Source organism: Rhinoraja longicauda, chromosome 7, assembly GCF_053455715.1.
Source record: "Rhinoraja longicauda isolate Sanriku21f chromosome 7, sRhiLon1.1, whole genome shotgun sequence".
NCBI classification, from domain to species: domain Eukaryota; kingdom Metazoa; phylum Chordata; class Chondrichthyes; order Rajiformes; family Arhynchobatidae; genus Rhinoraja; species Rhinoraja longicauda.
The window spans coordinates 58,215,716-58,230,592 of NC_135959.1; the positions used below are offsets into that span (position 1 = coordinate 58,215,716).

The 14,877-nt window shown below is 42.9% G+C and overlaps 1 protein-coding gene across 3 annotated transcripts in view; it reads right to left on the reverse strand.

Annotated features, from left to right (window-relative positions):
* LOC144595316 (NADP-dependent malic enzyme, mitochondrial-like) overlaps positions 1 to 14,877 on the reverse strand; it is a 72,755-nt gene that overhangs the window by 31,143 nt on the left and 26,735 nt on the right. For all 3 annotated transcript variants that reach the window (XM_078402675.1, XM_078402674.1, XM_078402676.1), the window contains exons 3-4: positions 12,158 to 12,307; positions 5,963 to 6,038 (exon numbers count right to left, since the gene is read on the reverse strand). In XM_078402675.1, coding sequence (XP_078258801.1) covers positions 5,963 to 6,038; positions 12,158 to 12,307 — 226 coding nt within the window. The remainder of the gene's footprint in view (positions 1 to 5,962; positions 6,039 to 12,157; positions 12,308 to 14,877) is intronic.

The following is a 14,877-nucleotide window of genomic DNA, read 5'->3' on the forward strand; positions in this document are numbered from 1 at the left end:
ATCTGCTGCTTGACCCGCTGGGTCACTGCTGCACTGTGTGTTTTATTCCAGAATCCCCTTAGTTACGGAACCAATATTGTGCCATTTTTCTTAGCATTAGGAATTTAAAATGGGTATATTCAAGATTTTCCTGCCTAGCTATTACAAAATGTCTCCTTACTCTGGCACCATTTTTATTTACACAGACACTTAGAGAATCAGAGTCAAAATAATCTCAAGAATTACTTTTAGAAAAATAACTGCCAGTCATTTGTGGAGCCAACAAGATTCCACAACCAATAAAAGGATGAATGTTCTGAAATCTTCATCTAAATCTAACTTCTAATCTTCTAACTCTTCTTTACTTGTCCAGGCTCCCCTTAAATGCATTTTGTTTTTCAGAATTCCCTACTTGATTTCTTGGTGACTAATCCACAGGTTAAGCATGACTTCGCAAATTTCCCATCCAAGTAAACCTTAGACTTCACCTGGATTTTTTATATCCTTGCTAACCTGCAAGACAACTTAAATTACTGGTGATCTTTATTTTGAGCACTTTGTTACTCTACACCACTTACACTCAAAAATTCTAAATAAAAGTAATGTCCCTGTTCTTTCTAACCCTTTGGAGCGGAAACAGATAATTTATGTGCTCCTTTAATATATATTTATCTGTGTTGATCTTCATTTGCCAACCATTTGTCCATTCTTGTATACACTTGTATTGTACACACTTGAATTTAGAAGGATGAGAGGGGATCTTATCGAAACATATAAGATTAAGGGGTTGGACACATTAGAGGCAGGAAACATGTTCCCAATGTTGGGGGAGTCCAGAACCAGCGGCCACACTTAAAGAATAAGGGGTAGGCCATTTAGAACGGATTTAAGGAAAAACCTTTTCAGTCAGAGAGTTGTAAATCTGTGGAATTCACTGCCTCAGAAGGCAGTGGAGGCCAATTCTCTGAATGCATTCAAGAGAGAGCTAGATAGAGCTCTTAAGGATAGTGGTCAGGGGGTATGGGGAGAAGGCAGGAACGGGGTACTGATTGAGAATGATCAGCCATGATCACATTGAATGGTGGTGCTGGCTCAAAGGGCCAAATGGCCTACTCCTGCACATATTGTCTATTCTCCAAGTTTCTTACTATTTTTCCCCTAATTTGTTTTGTGTAGTCCACAAATTTACTGAAAGACTTCTCAGCATTTTACCACAGAATATTTAACTTTCATTTGAAACAAACGAGCAGTAAAATATGTCATTACAACTTTAGGCCTTGGGTCTCAGAGAAATTAGAACTTTAAAAAAAAAAACTGATTGCTGCACAGGCCAAGAACAAAAAAAAAAGTACTCGGCATAACTCACAACTGTTAATAAAACTGGGTTATCAACTTTAAGCTTTACCTTGTGGAAATAAAAGGATTTAATTGAGTGTTTACTTCTCATTTCCCTTTACAGATTAAATACAAAAAATGGAAATGATGCAAATGCCTACTAAAGAGCTTTGCCCACAAGGGAGCTTGTAAGCATACAGTCCATGAATTTCTATTATCTTTAATGTGGCACACAGCAAGCAAAACAGTGTCCCTTAATAACGGGTTTAAAAAGCAAAGAATTAGGTTCAGTTTCTTTCAAAAACTTAAACCATTCTGTGTATTATACAAAACAGGCAAATTATCCTAGTTACCCAATAGTGATGGCGGCGCCTAACGGCTGCGACTCCCTAGCAGTCTGTTCGTCTTTTTTCCTTTTTTGTTGTTGTTGTGTGTCGGTGTTGGGATGGTTTTGTTTGTTTTTTTGGTTGTGTATGTGTGGGGGGTGGTGGTGTGGGTGGGGGGGGGTGGTGGTGTGGGTGGGGGGGGGGTGGGGGAAACCTTTCTCTTTTAGGTCTCTTCCTCACGGCGCGGGGTGCGGCTTGGCCGCTGGACAACATCGCCCGGCGCGGCTCGGCCGCTGGACTTAACATCGCCCGGCGCGGCTCGGCCGCTGGACTTAACAGTGCCCGGTGCGGCTTGGCCGCGGGGCCTTCCATCGCCCGGTGCGGCGCGGCCGCGGGGCCTAACATCGTTGGTGCGGCTCGGCCGCTGGACTTAACAGTGCCCGGGCCGCGGGGTCTAACATCGCCCGGCGCGGCTCGGCCGCGGGACTTTTCATCGCTGGTGCGGCTCGGCCGCTGGACTTAACATCGCCCGGTGCGGCTTGGCCGCGGGGCCTTCCATCGCCCGGTGCGGCTCGGCCGCGGGGCCTAACATCGCCCGGTGCGGCTCGGCCGCGGGGCCTAACATCGCCCGCGGGGCCTAACATCGCCCGGTGCGGCTCGGCCGCGGGACTTAGCTGCGCACGGCTCGGTCGCGGGGCCTTCCATCGCCCGGTTCAGCCGCGAGACGTCTCAGCGCCCGGTGCGACTCGGCCGCGGGGACTGTGCGGGTCGGTCGGGGACGAGCTGTCTGTCCGTGGGCGTGGGGAAGAGAGTGGAAGTTTTGTTGCCTCCATCACAGTGAGGGGGTGTTTGGAGTCACTGTGATGGACGTTTGTGTTGGGGTCATGTGTCTTGTGTTCTTTTTTGTGTGTGACTGCTATGTAGTTTCGTTCGGTACCTTGGTACCGAATGACAAATAAAGCTCTGTTGAACTGTTGTTGAATTAACAAATTCGTAGACCATTAATCATCTTTCCTGAACTACCTGACACAATACAGCCCAAATGAGTTTCCATATCCGGCCAAACGAAACAAGATTTAAGAATAAGGGGTAGGCCATTTAGAACGGAGATAAGGAAAAGCTTTTTCACTCAGAGTTGTAAATCTGTGGAATTCTCTGCCTCAGAAGGCAGTGGAGTCTTTCAAGAGAGAGTTAGATAGAGCTCTTAATGATAGCGGAGTCGGGGGGTATGGGGAGAGGGCAGGAATGGGGTACTGATTGTGAATGATCAGCCATGGTCACATTGAATGGCGGAGCTGGCTCAAAGGGCTGAATGGCCTCCTCCTGCACCTATTGTCTATTGTCTAAATTTGGCAAAGGGAACCAAAAAATATTCCTGATCAACAATGGGAGAAAGAGTCTTTTTTTTCTAGTTTCAGGGCTAAGTTAAGATAAAATCAATTAAATCATGTTTGTCAAGGGGAATATATGAACTAGTTTTAAAAACTAGGATAGCGTCTCAAATATTAAATTAATTAATAAGGTCAAGTCTCAGACTCTTCCTGTCTCAGCCTTTGCAGGATAAGGTTTTCGCACGAATAAGGGTATAATGAACCAGAAAATGTAGTTTATGAAGAAGGATGAGGGATGGACGAGCTTGCCTTCAGGCCGAGTCATCCATGTACAAGGGTCAGTTCCAGGATCTTCCACACGCATAGTTGGAAGTTCAGAAGGGATGCTGAGATTTGAGAAGTGCCACGTGTTATGGCTACAATCCCAAGAACCCAGTTGAACAATTCAGCCAATTATTTACAATACAAAAGCAAAGGAATTGTTGAAATCGCATCGTCATTTTGAACTCTACTTAACCTTCATTCAAGAGATTATTTCCAACAGATAATCTAACAAACATATTAGCTAACAAATATCGATAATAAATGTACCAGCCCAATTCCAGTCAATCATAATTGCCTCATTAGTGTTCAACAATGCCTCTGCAAAGTACTATCTTTTCACCTCTCAATATTTTTGGGTAAGTGCCATTCATTCAAAGGGATCTAGAAATGTGATAACCTGGTGATGTTTTGAGCATCCAATGTAAGAGAAAATAGATCTAACAGAATTAAAGGCTTTTCAAAGGTTTCAACGGTCTTTTATTGTCACGTGTAGATTCAATGATATTCATATTACCAATACAACCATACTAAAAATAGCAACACGACACACAACTACATGAAAGTTAACATAAACCACCACAGCAGATTCCCCACATTCCTCTGTGATGGAAGGCAATAAGTCTAATCTTCTTCCCTCATTTTTCTCCCGCGGTCGGGGCAGTCGAACCGTCCGTCGGGGCAGTCGAAGCCGCCATGGTCAAAGCTCCTGCAGCTTGGAGCTCCCGAAGTCTGTCTTTAACCAGGGACTGCGAGCTCCATAATGCAGACTCCCGCAGTTGGAGCTCAGAGGTCGATCCCCGACAGGGATCGCAAGCTCCATGATGTTAAAGTCTTACAGGCACCCACGGTTGAAGCTCCCAAAGTCGGTCTCCAGCAGAGGCCTCTGACTCCTCGATGTTAGGCTGCAGTGCAGACGGAGATACGATATGGAAAAAAATCGTATTGGCTATCGAGACCGATTCCAGGTCAAATTGTGTTGATCCATTGCCTGATTCCTGTGTTTAATGTTGAAACTCCCCATGCAACAGTCCTTTTGCAGAACTAGGACCACAATTTCCTCTGGGCATTCATCATATCATCCACACTTGAGAAGCAACCTTGTTTTATTCCCACAGTGCAGAACTCGTAATCCAGAATGAGGAAAATTTGCATAAATCTTCAGGCTAGCTGCACTCCCATCACCAGACCTAACCATCTCCTCCAATATCTCTGACAGTGTGACCAGACCCCAATTTGTGTCTTCACAACCGCTGATGTTGCAATCATCCCATACCTTGTGCTGCTACAAACCTAACCACCCAACCCTCCAACCAACCCTCCCCCCATCCCTCGACACCCACATCTTCCTTGTTTCTCCAGTCTTTCAATGTCCTAGGTAGCATCTTTGAGGGCAAGGTGTGCAATGGCTAGCAACTTATGACCAAGTCCTTCATTGGATTAACAGTGTGATTTTTTAGCTTTTACAGTGCCCTCCATAATATTTGGAACAAAGACCCATCATTTACCATTACCATCAAAGACCCATATTTGACTCTGTGCTCCACAATTTGAGATTTGTAATAGAACAAAATCACGTGGTTAAACAAAATCACGTGGGGGAGGGGAGGGGGGGGGTAGAGCGTATGAATCACTGTTGATTGAAAACTTAAATACCTATTACTCCAGGAAAGAACCGGTAAGACTGGTAAGGATGAGAGGGGATCTTATAGAAACATATAAAATTATAGAAGGACTGGACAAGCTAGATGCAGGAAAAATGTTCCCAATGTTGGGCGAGTCCAGAACCAGGGGCCACAGTCTTGGAATAAAGGGGAGGCCATTTAAAACTGAGGTGAGAAAAAACGTTTTCACCCAGAGAGTTGTGAATTTGTGGAATTTTCTGCCACAGGTGGCAGTGGAAGCCAAATAACTGGATGGATTTAAGAGAGAATTGGAAAGAGCTCTAAGGGCTAGTGGAATCAAGGGATATGGGGAGAAGGCAGGCACGGGTTATTGATTGGGGACGATCAGCCATGATCACAATGAATGGCGGTGCTGGCTCGAAGGGCCAAATGGCCTCCTCCTGCACCTATTTTCTATGTTTCTATGTTTATGACATTTTGCAACCTGGAACACTGAGTGACTTAGAAATGTCTGCTGTTCCTCCATTATTTGTGGGTCTAAATCCTGAACCAAAAAACATTGTAGGAATACCTATTTCCAAAGGACCGTGGCCGGTCAAAAAGGTGGATCACCTTAGATAGACACAAAATGCTAGAATAACAGCAAGAAGGGCAGCATCTCTGGAGAGAAGGATAGGTGACGTTTCGGGTCGATGCCCTCCTCCAGTCTGAAGGGCATCTACCCGAAACGTCACCCATTCCTTCTCTCCAGAGATGCTGCCTGTCCCATTAAGTTATTCCAGCATTTTGTGTCTATCTTCAGTTTAAACCAGCATCTGCAGTTCCTTCCTTCACAGGTGGTTCACCTGCTCAAGAGCAATTAAGGAGGGACAATAATTCCTGGCCTTGAAAATTGATACTTGTGGCCCAAAAAATTAATACATAAAGAAAACATTAAGCTCTACACATTGTGACAGTTTTCACCCTGGCCTTCCATCCGTCAGGCTTCAACCAGCACACATGATCACAAGCAAAATAGATCTGCAGATCCTAAAAATAAGCCTACCTTTATATCTTCTTCAGGCCAAGAGTTCAACATGGTAGCAATGTGGCCCTTATCATGCATCGTAATGAATAGTCCTCTGGAAGGAAATAAGAATCTTTGTCAGTATACAACAAGATAAAACAAGTCAAGAGCATGTTGGATTAAACCCTGTGGGCTACTATCAACTTGTTTTCAATGAAAATGGAACTCTTTTAAAAGGAGCTTGATGTTAAAATGAGCAGCACTTATAAAGCAGATCACTGCTACCCCTGATCACAAAGTACTATTTATTTTGAAAGGAAAACTCAATTTATTCCTTTCTTGCTCATTCTTGTTAATAAAACCGATTAACATGAAAGTGGCCTGAGCTATGACATGCCACCTAATTCTGCTCTTGTTAGTATAATGGTATTCACTCATTTATCCTTGTTTATGAACAAAAGTAAAAATCACTATCATTCAGGGAAAACGCCAAAACTTTGTTATTATCTGTATAAAACATATCAAAATGTTAATGAGTTATATAAAATGTAACTTGTATTCAATAATTACCACAATATATTTTAAGATGTAGAAACAAGGAACTGCAGATGTTGGTTTACAAAGAAAAGACACAAAAATGCTGGAGTAACTCAGCAGGTCAGGCAGCATCCCTGGAGAACATGGGTGATGTTTCGGGTCAGGAGCCTTCTTCCGACTGATTTTAAGATGTTATCTTATAATAAGCATTTATTTTATATAGCGCCTTATCAGGTGCTCAAAGCGCTTTACAAAAACAATCATAACATAAAAACAAACAGACAAACTATCCTAACGGAAAAGCGGCGAATAAACAACGCCAGCGTCCTCTCACATCAGGGTCCGGCAGTAGACAACAAAAAGCACAGGACACACAGATACAATTTTTACACAAACAGCCATCACAGCGATTGCTCTAGGCACACCCTCACTGTGATGGAAGGCAAAGAAAAGTCTTATCTCCTCCTCATTCTTCTCCCGTGGTGCCACGAGGTGGTCGAGGCTCCCAACTTTTTGAAGCCCCCACCGGGCGATGGAAAGTCCCAGGGCCGAGCCGAGCAGGCCGATGAAGGTCCTGAGCCCCCACTGGGCGATGGAAAGTCCCAGGGCCGAGCCGAGCAGGCCGATGAAAGTCCTGAGACCCCACCGGGCGATGGAAAGTGCTGCGGCCGGGCCACGCAGGGCGATGAAGGGCCTGCGAGCGGGTCGATCGTACCTCGCGCTTCGGGGCGGTCGAAGCTGCTACGGCTGGAGCTCCCAAAAACCGGTCGCCAGCCAGGGACCTGCGAACTCCCGATGTTGCGGCCTGCAGGGCCCACGGCCGAAGCCTCCGAGATGGTAAGTCCAGGCCCTGCGACCGGAGTCTTCGTAACATGCATGTAATTCTGCTTCTAAAGTACAGAATAATCTTCAACTCAACATGGAATGCGGAGCTATTGGTGCAGGTGTTGTTTTATTCCTCTCTTTCAGTCTCCTATACAGTCTGAAACAGCAACAGGGCTTTAAACATTGCTTGTTGCCTTTTGGTTTCTCAAGTGTGATTTAAAATATTTAGATTCTTCTGTTATAATTGTCAGCCTTTTGATTCCTCCTACCAAATCCAAGAGGAGTTACAAAACGTCAAAGTTAGAAGTTAAGACAAATCACTAAATAAAAGATCAGAACATTTATAAATTTGCAGCACAAGTGGCGTTACCCAATTGATTATCTTTAATGACTATTACTGCAGCAGTGTATGTGATGTGTTGAAGTAATTGTCATGCATTGCAGCAAATCTGGAACAGAAGTTACTGAGATTTCCAGCTCTTGCATTCATTCGAGGGAACAAATGCTTTTTTATAGTTAAGGCGCATCTGAAAGAGATCCCTTGGAATAGTGTAACACTCCTTCAGTCCTGTATGAGGATGCCAGCCTTGGTGCCAGATATGGGTGGATTTTGCAAGAGCAACAAAAACTAAAATTAGAGGTTGTGATGCTCGAGGTTCATTAGCTTTGCTGTTCATTGAACCAAGAACAAAAAAATATTGTAGTTCAGAAACCCACTTTTAAAAAGGAAATATTTTAGTCATATCATTCTTTGTACTTATATAGAGTATTACATTAGGAAAGGTCAATGTGACTGCTGATGTCAGGCACTTCAGCAGTCAATGAGTACCCAATATTCATAGACCCACCAAATTCTAATTGCTTGTATGACTGGTGCTTTGCACCATTTGCAGACATCAAAGACTCATTGTTACACTTCAATCCGTCACTGAAACAGTCAAATTCATGCTTCAGTGTGTGTGTGTGCACAAGACATTCAAATAAACCCTGCCAGAATTAAGTAGGCCAATTGTAGGGGGTGGAGGGAGGAACTATACAATGTAAATAACTAAACAAAAGCTTGTCATTGTTCTAAAGAATAAACGAAACAGTCGATGAAATGGTCCAAGTTTTGCTGAAAAGGGTCATTCGAGGATATTGGTGCATTAGCTTAGGCAATGAAATTTGAAGGAAGAGAAAGAAAATAGGGTTGAAATTAGAATGAACCAGTTCAACATGAACATGACAGTAAAGCAAAAAGGAAAAGAAAAAATGTAATGAGAGGAAGAGAAAAATGTTAGAGGAATGAAACAAAGATTTTAATTTAATATTAACTGTCAATCAGAATAACATATTGCATTTTCAATTCATCTGAAACTACACTACCTACATATTGAAATCCCCCATAACCACAGTGACATTACCTTTGTTACATGCCAATTTTAACTCCTGCTGTAACACACCCTATTTCCAGGCTACTGTTTGGGGGTCTGTAGATAACTTCCATTAGTGTCTTCTTTCCTTTACAATTCCTCAATATCCACAGTGACTCAACATCGTCAGTCCCTATGTCACCCCTAGCAAGGGACTGAATTTTATCCCTCACCAACAGAGCTACCCCACCTCCTCCGCCCACCTGTCTGTCCTTTCTATAAGTTATATTCAGTTCCCAGCCCCGACCTCCTGCAACCACATCTCTGTAATCTCCACAATGTCATATCTACCAATCTCTAAATGAGCCTCAAGCTCATCCACTTTGCTTCTTATACTTCGCGCATTCATATATAATACGTTTAATCCATTACTCATCTCACCTTACACATTGATTCCTATTACACTTGGCCATTATCTCCTATCCCTTTGTGAGCTTTCTGTCCCATTAATTATGGGGTCTTTCTTAACTTTTGCTGTACTCTCTTTCCCTTTAACTCCATCCTTGTCTATCCCATTTAACACCCCCCCCCCCCCCCCCCGCACTATTTAGTTTAAAACCACCCATGTAACAGTGGCAAACCTGCCTGCCAAATTCTAGTATATCTATTGCATCCCCCATTGTAGCAAAATTATTTTTATAATTTTACATTATAAAATAGTCCACTCATACTTGCAAAACATTGTCTCAAACTACATACAAGATCAGATAACAGAAAACAACAGCACAGTGACAGGCTTTTTGGCACGCCATGCCTGTGCTGAACACAATGCCAAGATAAACTAATCCCATTTGTCTGCACATGATCCCATATCCATGTGCATATCTAAACAACTCTTAAATGCCACTATCGTATCCACCTCCACCACATCCCTGACATGTTCCAGGTATCCACCATCCTCTGTGTTTAAAAATTGCCCTGCACATCTCCTTTAAACTTTGCCCCTCTCACTTTAAAGCTGTGCCCTCTAATCTTTGACATTTCCACCCTGGGACAAGGTTCTGGCTGTCCACCTCTCACTTTTATATATTACTATCAGGTCTCCCCTCAACCTCCGGTGTTCCAGAGCAAACCTAATGATTACATTTAGGCAGAAATTGAGCATTCAATGTTGTAGAAGTGATCAGTGCTGTCTAAGCTTTCACCTACATTTAGCCTTCACATTCCAAATGGTTTAGCAGACAAATCTGTTGTACTACTCATCACTCTGCTTTTAAATCAATCACTAAAATATACCTCAATTTTGAGTTAACAATTCCATTGGATTTTGGTCCTCACCTGCAACTCATCTGCTTCTTGTAAGGAGACAAAAGACTTGAGATAGGGCCCGGAAACGGCCCCATCGGCCCACTGAGTCTGTGCTGACCAGCAATCACTCCACACACTAACACTTGCAGCAACAAATTAGAATCTGTATTCCAATTCCATTCCTTGATTAATACATCATTTGGTGCAATACTAAATTATAAGGCCCCTGTTACACTAGTTGTGCCAAACTAGTTGGTCTCACCTGGAAAACAAGGGGGTTCCTACTATTGTCCACATTGCCTGTACTGGGTAGAGATGGACAAAGGAGCAGAACACTGGGATTGATAGTAATGAACTCCAGTACCTAAAAGCTTGTTGTTGACCACTTCCTAAGCTCAACATGAAGTATAGGCAGAGCACAAAGTGCTGGAGAAACTCAATGGGACAGGGAACAAGCATCTGTGGAGGGAATGAACAGGTGACATTTCAGGCCAGGACCCTTCTTCAGACTGAAGGGCCAGTTGTTCATCAGTGGGGTCATGGTCAAGGGGTAAGCATGAGGTGGTGTCCGAGAGCCGATGCCTGGCCTCAGCACAGTAGAGCTCAGCATGCCAGACTACAATGTCATCAAACCTGCTGACAAATTAGATGCCAAAATTTGGATTATTACTAAGTGATCTTATCCTTCTTCATACTATCATATCATATCATATATATACAGCCGGAAACAGGCCTTTTCGGCCCACCAAGTCCGTGCCGCCCAGCGATCCCTGTACATTAACACTATCCTACACCCACTAGGGACAATTTTTACATTTACCCAGCCAATTAACCTACTCTAGTCTGAAGTATGTCACTTGTTCATTCCCTCCACAACTGTTTGCTGACATAACGAGTTCTCCAACTGTGCTTTGTGCAAGATTCCAGCATCTACAGTTCCTTATATCTCCATGAATTAAAGGCTGCTGGTACTTAAAAGTGAATGGGCAAGAAACAAATTGGTGAGAAAAAAAATTAAAGTTGTTAAATCCTAGGAACCTTTTAATAATTACAGTAGATTTAAACACTGTTTCACCTTGCAATCTTCATCTATACAGAGCAAAATCCTAACAGCAATACTTGCAAATGCCATGGTGCTTTTTTAAAACAAAACATTTACTCTTGCTTGCACAAGGAAGCACACAGAAACCAATTTTTAAACTGATTTCAAAGTTTCTCAGTGCAGGTGAATGAATGTCAGTATAAAACCAACATCGGCGTTAGGATCACATGGAGTTCTGGTGTCAAAGAGGACTCAGTTTGGTCAAATACTTTTCGCAACTAAAGCTTGGTGGTTAACAGCAATTAATAAAAAACCTTTCCAAATCACAGTGTGTAGGAAAATAACTGCAGATGCTGGTACAAATCAAAGGTATTTATTCACAAAATGCTGGAGTAACTCAGCGGATCAGTCAGCATCTCAGGAGAGATGGAATGGGTGACGTTTTGGGTCGAGACGCTTATTGGAGGAACAGCATCTCATATTTCCCTTCGGCAGCTTACATTGATTTCTCCAACTTCAGATAATTCCTCTGTCCCCCTCTTTCCCCTCCCCCTTCCCAGTTCGCCCACTGTCTTCCTGTCTCCAACTACATCCTATCTTTGTCCCATCCCCTCCCCTGACATCAGTCTGAAGAAGGGTCTCGACCCGAAATGTCACGCATTCCTTCTCTCCTGAGATGCTGCCTGACCCGCTGAGTTACTCCAGCATTTTGTGATACTTTCCAAATGACTTAGTGGGTTATCCAGTGTAACAGGTTCAAATCTAATGTGAACAGGGATGTCTATCGTGGATGGAAATCTGCAGGAGTAACCCAATTGGTTAGAAAGCATAAACTATGGTTGAAAATGGACAGCACATCAGATCAGAGAAAGGCTAGCATTGAGATTGCAGTGGCCTTCACAGTCAGACAGTTTTTTAGATCAACAATCACTTTCCAAGAGGAATAATATTTAGCCCAGGCACAAAAGTAATGGGGGAATGTTTAGGCAATCAAGAATAAATAATAATAAAGTGCAAACATTTTAATACTGACATCGTTTTTGAGTGATGATCGACATGAAAAACTTTGAAAATTGAATTTAACTGGTCACAAATTTACTGCATTCCCCAAGCACTGAAAATTACAGAAATTTGGGGGATAAAATGTGTTTCACAAAAGTGTCAACTCACCTTGGTCTTCTAAAGGCGAGGCCGTACTGTTGACATGCCAGTCCCACTGTGGGGGTGTAAATAATCGGCATAAATCTTTCAATGTTGGAAGTCAGCACTCTATAGAAAAGCTTTTCATTCCGATCCTGGAGAGTCATTAAGATAATATACCTGTGGAGAACAAATTAAATGAAGTTTTCATTACTGGTTAACACACAAAAATTAATCAGAAATGACAGATTAATTCCACAAATTCATCTACATCACATCTCCTGCAGGATATTTCTTTTAAAAACACAGACATCACCAAACAGTTCCTGCATCCTCAATATGAAGGAAAGCATGTGTAATCCATTTTCATGTACAAATTAATACAACAATTTGGCATATTTGATGATACAACAAAATGTAGATGCTAGTTTACAAAAAGAAAATAAAGTGTGGGAGCAACATCTCGGGGCCATGGATAGATGATATTTTGGGTCCCGACCCGAAATGTGAACTATCCATGTCTTCCCGAGATGCTGCCTGACCCATTCAGTTACTTCAACACTGTTTTTTTGGCACACTTGATAGTTCTGAATATTTTGATTTATTAGTAAAGAGCCTTGTGTTCATAGTGTTGGATTTCACCCTGGGATAATAATCTGTGAAATTGCTGGCATGAACATATTATGGATGGACTGGCATTAAATTCTGGAAAAAAAAGGTTCAAAGAAAAGCAATGACACATTTTATTGGAAATTACCTTTCTGCTGCTATTGTTTCATAAATCAGATATTTCAAGTCTGCTGCCTCCAAGTACCATAACTGTCACATTTTATATGGCTCCAAGTCAGCTTATTGTGAGAAATGGTTCATTGCGAGCAATTGCTGCCAGGTTTCGGAAGGACTTTCATAACTGCAGTCAGAACAGATCAAAGCTGATTTGCAGCATGATTATTACATTTGGAGGAAACAACTCAGACAGGCCACTTGAAACACCCATTTCAATTGTGATGTTAGGAAAGTTCGGCATGCATCCACATTTCGTGAGAGTTATTATTGTGCAGTATCTTTGAATAGGCATACAGATGGACATGCCCACTTGTGTGAAACTCCAAGACGCTTCTCTAAGAACAGAAATGCAAGGTTGCAGCAGTCTCTGCAAAAAAAAAGAAAATTACTTGTCCTCGAGTGCAGAGAATCATAATCTGAGCAATGGTGTGAGAGCAATAAATGGATCTACGACTTAGATCAGATGAGGCTGTGTAGAACGACACAGGGACTAAAGTTAAACCCAACACAGACCTTCACCTTGACTGGCAGATACGAGTGGGTGCCTGGCAGACCAAGTACATCAAGTTGGATATTGCAAAGATCACTTATTTTGTCATTCCGAGTCCTGGGGGTCATATTGCACTTTGCTAAGGCAAAATATTAACATAGGAAAATTACCTGCTGAAATGTACACTTATGTCTCCATTCATGGTATTCCTTATTCAAGTTTGTAACACTTGTGATGCCCAATCAACAATCCCAAGTATCTAGCAAAACCCAGCGAGTTATGAATCTGTGGAATTCTCTGCCACAGAAGGCGGTGGAGGCCAATTCACTGGATGTATTCAAGAGAGAGTTGGATATAGCTATCGGGGCTAACGGAATCAAGGGATATGGGGAGAAAGCCGGAACGGGGTACTGATTCTGGATGATCAGCCATGATCACGTTGAATGGCAGTGCTGGCTCAAAGGATCGAATGCAGGTAATCGGCAACCGCAAATGCAGTGCAGCTCAGTAAAAAAAACTGTGCGGCAGGTAGCAGTTTGGAAGTCAGCTTCTCTTGTATTCAGCAGCATTCGGCAGAAGTTGGAACTGAAATGACTATAAAGCAAAGAGAATTCCATGCCATGACGGCGTAAGATTGACAGCAGTTGCTGGAGTACACTCCTGCAGTTAAATGTGAAAATTTGACATTTGCTGTTGCCGATTACCTGCATTCGATCCTTTGAGCCAGCACTGCCATTCAACGTGATCATGGCTGATCATCCAGAATCAGTACCCCGTTCCGGCTTTCTCCCCATATCCCTTGATTCCGTTAGCTCCGATAGCTATATCCAACTCTCTCTTGAATACATCCAGTGAATTGGCCTCCACCGCCTTCTGTGGCAGAGAATTCCACAGATTCATAACTCTCTGGGTGAAAAGGTTTCTCTTCATCTCAGTCCTATATGGCTTACCCCTTATTCCTAAATTGTGACCACGGGTTCTGGACACCCCCAACATTGGGAATATTTTTCCTGCATCTAGCCTGTCCAATCCCTTAAGAATTTTATGTTTCTATAAGATCCCCTCTCATCCTTCTAAATTCCAGTGAATACAAGCCCAGTTGACCCATTCTTTCATCAGATGTCAGTCCCGCCATCCCAGTAATTAACCTGGTGAACCTAAGCTGCATTCCCTCAATAGCAAGAATGTCCTTCATCAAATTAGGAGACCCAAAACTGCACACAATACTCCAGGTGCAGTCTCACCAGCGCCCTGTACAACTGCAGTAGGACCTCCTTGCTCCTATACTCAAATCCTCTCGCTATGCTGGCCAACATGCCATGCGATAATGAGCACCATATCATCTCTGATGAAATATTCAGATCTCCCGACAAGGGATCACCCAGAGCTTGAATAACTTTCATGTCTCAATCAGATTAGTTCAGCTGTAAGTCAGTGAGAGTCACCCAGACCATTTTAATTGGATCAAAGAGGA